The following is a 5,768-nucleotide window of genomic DNA, read 5'->3' as shown; positions in this document are numbered from 1 at the left end:
ACGCCTCCTGGGAGTCTACTGGCCCAACACCATCTCAAATGCCAACCTTTGGGAACTCACCGAACAAGAACCAATAGAGACCCAAATCAGGAGCGGAAAAATGGAAATGGATAGGACACACACTCGGAAGAAAAAACCAATCAATTACAAAGCAGGACCTAACATGGAACCCAAAAGGCAAGAGAAAGAGGGGAAGACCTAGAGCCACCTGGAGAAGAACCACAGAGCAGGAGATGAAGACGAAAAGGGCTGACATGGCAACAACTGGACCGGAAGGCACAAGACCGAAGGGGATGGAGGGGTTTCATCGATGGCCTATGTTCCCTAGGGAGCTTAAAGGCCTCACTAACTAACTAATACTGTTCACAACAATGGTCGTGCCATCACAGTGATCCCCATGGACCCTCACGGACCCCAACGGACCCTCCCAGACCCTCAGGATCTTTGGGCCCCTCCCGGAACCTCCTGGGCCTTCCAGACCCTCCCGGACCCTCACTAACCCTCACGTTCCCTCCCTTACCCCTGTGGACCCCCTACAGACCCTCACGGACCCTCCCTGACCCTCCCTGACCCTCCCGGACCCTTGTGGACCCCCCCCAGACGAGCAGCCCCCCCCCCCCCCCCCCCCCGGGCTCTACCTTCCACTGGGCCAGCAGGTTCTTGGCGGCGTGGGGCTGCTCCTGGAGCCGCTCCTGGCTGGTGGCGTCCACCAACACGTTGCACGTGGTCTCGGCCTCCGTCAGCCAGTTGAGGAACTTCTCCAGGTCCAGGTAGAACTGCTGCAGCAGCCGCAGGGCTCCCTCCAGGGCCCCCTCGCGCTCAGACACCCTGCAGGGGGGGGGGGTGAGGGTGAGGGTGAGGCTGGAGGACGCCGCTACCGCTAGCATCGATGCTAAGCTTGAGACTGATGTAATGTGTAATGCGTGAACTATAACGTAGGTAGGGAACGGAAAGTCGGGGGGTTTGCCGACACACTCTTCACGAAGCACTGCACGGAGATACGGGTTGCTACTGAAACGGTGTTTATTAAGTCTATAACTCCGGTCGACGTTTACAGAAGGCAAAAAAAAAAGAAGATAAAATGTAGGAATCCAGGTTTTTGAGTCTCAACTCAAAAACTCGCTACATGGATCCAACAGAAGGACTTTTACAGAAGGACTTTTGTTTACATAGGTATATATTTTTTAACGTATATATATTGTTTCACTTCATTGTAACTAGCGTCCGTATTTTGTGGTATTGCAGCTCTTCAGGTGCGCCATGACACTAGCAACATCTGTGTTTATGTCTGCATACACAGTGTGTGCGTATATAATATAAATATATATATATATATATATATATAAATATCCTCGGGTGTGCATGTGTGAGGTTGTGTGTATCGCCGTGTGCGTCAGTCGGTCCGTCTATCTGCAACAGTTCCTGTGTTTGCTTGAGTGAGCTTGCGCGTGCCTGTGTGTGTGTGTGAGCGTGTGTGTGTGCACGTGTGTGTGTGTGTGTGTGTGTGTGTGTGTGTGTGCGCGTGTGTGCGTGTGCGTGTGCGTGTGCGTGTGTGTGTGTGTGTGTGTGTGTGTGTGTGTGTGTGTGTGTGTGTGAGCGTGTGTGTGTGCACGTGTGTGTGTGTGTGTGTGTGTGTGTGTGTGTGTGTGTGTGTGTGTGTGTGTGTGTGTGTGTGTGTGTGTGTGCGCGCGTCCCCTCGCGTCCCGGTGGTCACTCACCTCTTGCTGACGTGGGCCCAGCTGCCGTTGATGGCGTCGTGCAGGTGTCGGACCAGGTGGGCGTCGTCGTCGGCGTACTGCCTCAGCAGACCGTCTGCCTGCGAGTTACACCGCTCCACCTGCCCCCACCACGCCGACAGGTCCTTAGCCAGACCCTGGACCGGGTAAGGAGGGGGGGGGGGGGGGGAGAGGGGGAGGGGAGGAGGGAGAGAGGAGGGGAGGGGAGGAAAAGAGGGAGAGATAGAGGGAGGGGTGGGGAGGAGGGGAGGGAGAGAGATGGATGGAGAGAGGGAGCGAGGGAGGGACAGGGGGGGAGGAGGGGGGGGGGGAGGAGGGGGGAGGGGAGGAGGGGAGGGGAGGAGGGAGAGAGGAGGGGAGGGGATGAAAAGAGGGAGAGATAGAGGGAGGGGTGGGGAGGAGGGGAGGGAGAGAGATGGATGGAGAGAGGGAGCGAGGGAGGGACAGGGGGGGAGGAGGGGGGGGGAGGAGGGGGGAGGGGAGGAGGGGAGGGGAGGAAAAGAGGGAGAGATAGAGGGAGGGGTGGGGAGGAGGGGAGGGAGAGAGATGGATGGAGAGAGGGAGCGAGGGAGGGACAGGGGGGGAGGAGGGGGGGGGGAGGAGGGGGGAGGGGAGGAGGGGAGGGGAGGAGGGAGAGAGGAGGGGAGGGGATGAAAAGAGGGAGAGATAGAGGGAGGGGTGGGGAGGAGGGGAGGGAGAGAGATGGATGGAGAGAGGGAGCGAGGGAGGGACAGGGGGGGAGGAGGGGGGGGGAGGAGGGGGGAGGGGAGGAGGGGAGGGGAGGAAAAGAGGGAGAGATAGAGGGAGGGGTGGGGAGGAGGGGAGGGAGAGAGATGGATGGAGAGAGGGAGCGAGGGAGGGACAGGGGGGGAGGAGGGGGGGAGGGGAGGGGAGGAAAAGAGGGAGAGATAGAGGGAGGGATGGGGAGGAGGGGAGGGAGAGAGATGGATGGAGAGAGGGAGCGAGGGAGGGGGGGGGGGAGGAGGGAGGAGAGAGGAGGGGAGGGGAGGAAAAGAGGGAGAGATAGAGGGAGGGATGGGGAGGAGGGGAGGGAGAGAGGGAGAGAGATGGATGGAGAGAGGGAGGGACAATTGGGGGGGGGGAGAGAGGGAGAGAGATAGATAGAGAGGAGGGAAGGGAGAGAGATGAATGGAGGGAGGGGGAGGTGGGGAGGGAGAGAGGGAGGGAGAGCGATAGATGGAGAGAGGGAGAGAGAGAGAGAGAGGGGGAGGGACAGGTGGGGGAGGGAGAGAGGGAGAGAGATACATGGATAGATGGAGAGGGGGAGAGGGGGAGGGAAAGAGGGAGAGAGATAGATGAGAGAGTGGGAGAGATAGATGGAGGGAGGGGGAGGAGGGAGAGAGAGGGAGAGAGGGAGGGTGGAAGAGAAGTTGGGAGAGAGGGAGAAAGATAGATAGAGAGAGGGAGGGAGAAGGGGGAGGGATAGATGGAGAGAGTGGGAGGAGGGGAGGGGGAGGGAAAGAGGGAAAGAGGGAGGGAGGAAGAAAGGAAAAAGAAAAAGATGGAGAGAGGGAGAGATATATGGAAAGGAAAGATAGACAAATAGAAGAGAAATATGGAGAGACGTGAAACGTGAGAGAGAAAGAGAGGAAAGGGATTTTCAATAGAAAGTACAACACTGATATTAAACACTGCAAAGACATAGATTTATTATGTAGTCGTTGACAGACAACATTTGATACTGAAGTCTTTTTCATTTTCATCCCAGTATTTTAAGCCAAGATCTGTTGCAATGAAATTACGATAATCTAGATAGATTTGATGTGATTGTCTTGCCATCTGTGTTTGTTTGGCTATCCTAGTGTGTACTTTGTATGTTTGAGTGTGTGTGCTTGTACGAGTGTGTATGTTATTGTGTGCAAGCGTGCATGCGAGCGCACTCATTTGTCTGTATGTGTGCGTGATCAAGTATGTGCATATGTGTGTCGGTGTCTGTGTTTGTGTAGATGTGCATGTTTGTTCACATGTTTGTATGTGTGCGGTGCATGGATGTGCATGTGTATGTGTGTGTCTGTGTGTGTGTGTACGTGCGTGTATGTGTGAGCATGTGTGTGTGTGTGTGTGTGTTCCCACGTGACCGACCTTGAGTTCGTTGTTCTGCTTCTTCAGTGCCTCCACCGTGTACGTGATCTCCGTCATGGCGTCCATCCTCTCATTGGCCTCCTTGATCAGAGGCTCCACCTTCCTCCTGGACTCCAGCCAATCGGTGGAGTCCTTCAGCATGTTGTGAAGCTGCACCGTCCTATCAGAGAGCTTGGTCTGGGAGTCCTCCCAGTGGGCCTGAAGACGCTCGACTACAACGAAGAAACAAAACCATTGAGTGGGTGAATGAAGGAATGAATGAATGGATACAAAAAATGCTAAATGAATAGAAATATAAGTCAATTGATAAACACATATCAATTCATTGATATAATACTATAATGGTATAAATAACTCCATAATAAATATATTAAAAAACATAATGAAAATATAACCTAATAACATAAATGACTCCATTCATTCATAAGGAGGAAAAGGACAACTGCACCACAAACAGAATCCACAAGTAGCCATGGATACGAAGGAGAACGTCAGTTATAAATCACTGTTTTTTTACTAAATCCCTGATTAAGTGCTTATACTTGTTGTATCCTAGATTAAAATCATATCTCCAACTTGTAATGCCTGTGTATGTGTGTATGTGTGTGTGTGTGTGTGTGTGTGTGTGTGTGTGTGTGTGTGTGTGTGTGTGTGTGTGTGTGTGTGTGTGTGTGCGTGTGTGTGTGTGTGCGTGTGTGCGTGTGTGTGTGTGTGTGGGTGTGTGTGTGTGTGGGTGAGCTCACGCGCGTGTGTGTGTGCGCGCGCCTGTGTGTGTGTGTGTGTGTGTGTGTGTGTGTGTGTGTGTGTGTGTGTGTGTGTGTGTGTGTGTGTGTGTGTGTGTGTGTGTGCGCGTGCGTGCGTGTGTGTGTGTGTGTGGGTGTGTGTGTGTGTGGGTGAGCTCACGCGCGTGTGTGTGTGTGCGCGCGCCTGTGTGTTTGTGTGTGTGACCCACTGCGATCAGTGATGGCGTTGCGGGTCTCCTGGTTGCTGGTCTTGTTCTTCAGGTTCTGGGCTGCAGTGACCTGCTTCTCCAGCAGGGGGCGGCGCTGCTCCATCTCCTGAAGGGAAGCCTGAGAAACGACATTCAACGTGATACAACTATCAAACTGCCAACTGTTGTTGAGAACGTTTACATGGACAGAGAAACCCGGTTGGGCAGAGTAAGCAGGTTATGGTGTTTTTTAATTTTTAGGGATGACAACCCTCATTATTGTGTTAACGTGAACAAAAAGGTGACCGGGTTATGGTTCACTCACGGGTACAGTTCACCTCGACCGTTTGACAGGCCTGATAACACCAATCGTAGCATTTGACGATACCTTTTGGATCAACAGTTGTAGACCTATCATGGTTTTGTTAATATCGATACTAAATAAGACGTTGAGTATGTTGACGTGCTGTTCAGGAAACTTTCTATTTCAAAATACCAAGCTGTGGACATTTTGCCTGTAATTCATCTTCTTCTCTTTTAGATCTGAGATCTTTTATGAAAGAGGTGTCCTCAGCAGGACGAAAGTGGGTTCAATGCTGGCCTACCTGACCCTGAGTTGAAAACCCGACCTTTTGATTCAAGCCCATAATGTTATTACATAATTATGGACTTGAATTAACCATGGCAACACCTGGTTACCGTGTTTACATGAGAGACAGACCGACCTGTGTTTTAGGGGTTGTGGTTTCCGCCTGCATTTCAAGGGGTCTGTGACCTCTGAACTCTGACCTTGAGCCCTTGGATGTTGCTGTTGATGTCATCCAGGTCAGCCACCACCACCCGCTTGTTTTGCACCATGTTGTCCAGCATGCTCAGCCAATCAGTGAGCTCGGCCCAGGACTTGTGGAACTGGGCCAGCGCGGCCGACTCCGCCTGGCCACTTCCTAGTAGGGTTTGTTCTGAAAGGTCGCGTACACGTACGTACGACATGCACACAC

At 53.1% G+C, this 5,768-nt stretch overlaps 1 protein-coding gene across 5 annotated transcripts in view; it reads right to left on the bottom strand.

Annotated features, from left to right (window-relative positions):
• The window catches only part of dmd (dystrophin), a 72,984-nt gene that overhangs the window by 57,239 nt on the left and 9,977 nt on the right, over positions 1-5,768 (bottom strand). For all 5 annotated transcript variants that reach the window (XM_060048906.1, XM_060048909.1, XM_060048905.1 and 2 more), the window contains exons 11-15: positions 5,560-5,729; positions 4,792-4,909; positions 3,840-4,051; positions 1,719-1,873; positions 639-828 (exon numbers count right to left, since the gene is read on the bottom strand). In XM_060048906.1, the coding sequence (XP_059904889.1) occupies positions 639-828; positions 1,719-1,873; positions 3,840-4,051; positions 4,792-4,909; positions 5,560-5,729 (845 nt within the window). The remainder of the gene's footprint in view (positions 1-638; positions 829-1,718; positions 1,874-3,839; positions 4,052-4,791; positions 4,910-5,559; positions 5,730-5,768) is intronic.

This window comes from Gadus macrocephalus, chromosome 4, assembly GCF_031168955.1.
Source record: "Gadus macrocephalus chromosome 4, ASM3116895v1".
Classification (NCBI taxonomy): domain Eukaryota; kingdom Metazoa; phylum Chordata; class Actinopteri; order Gadiformes; family Gadidae; genus Gadus; species Gadus macrocephalus.
This window is presented reverse-complemented; position numbering and strand designations above follow the sequence as displayed.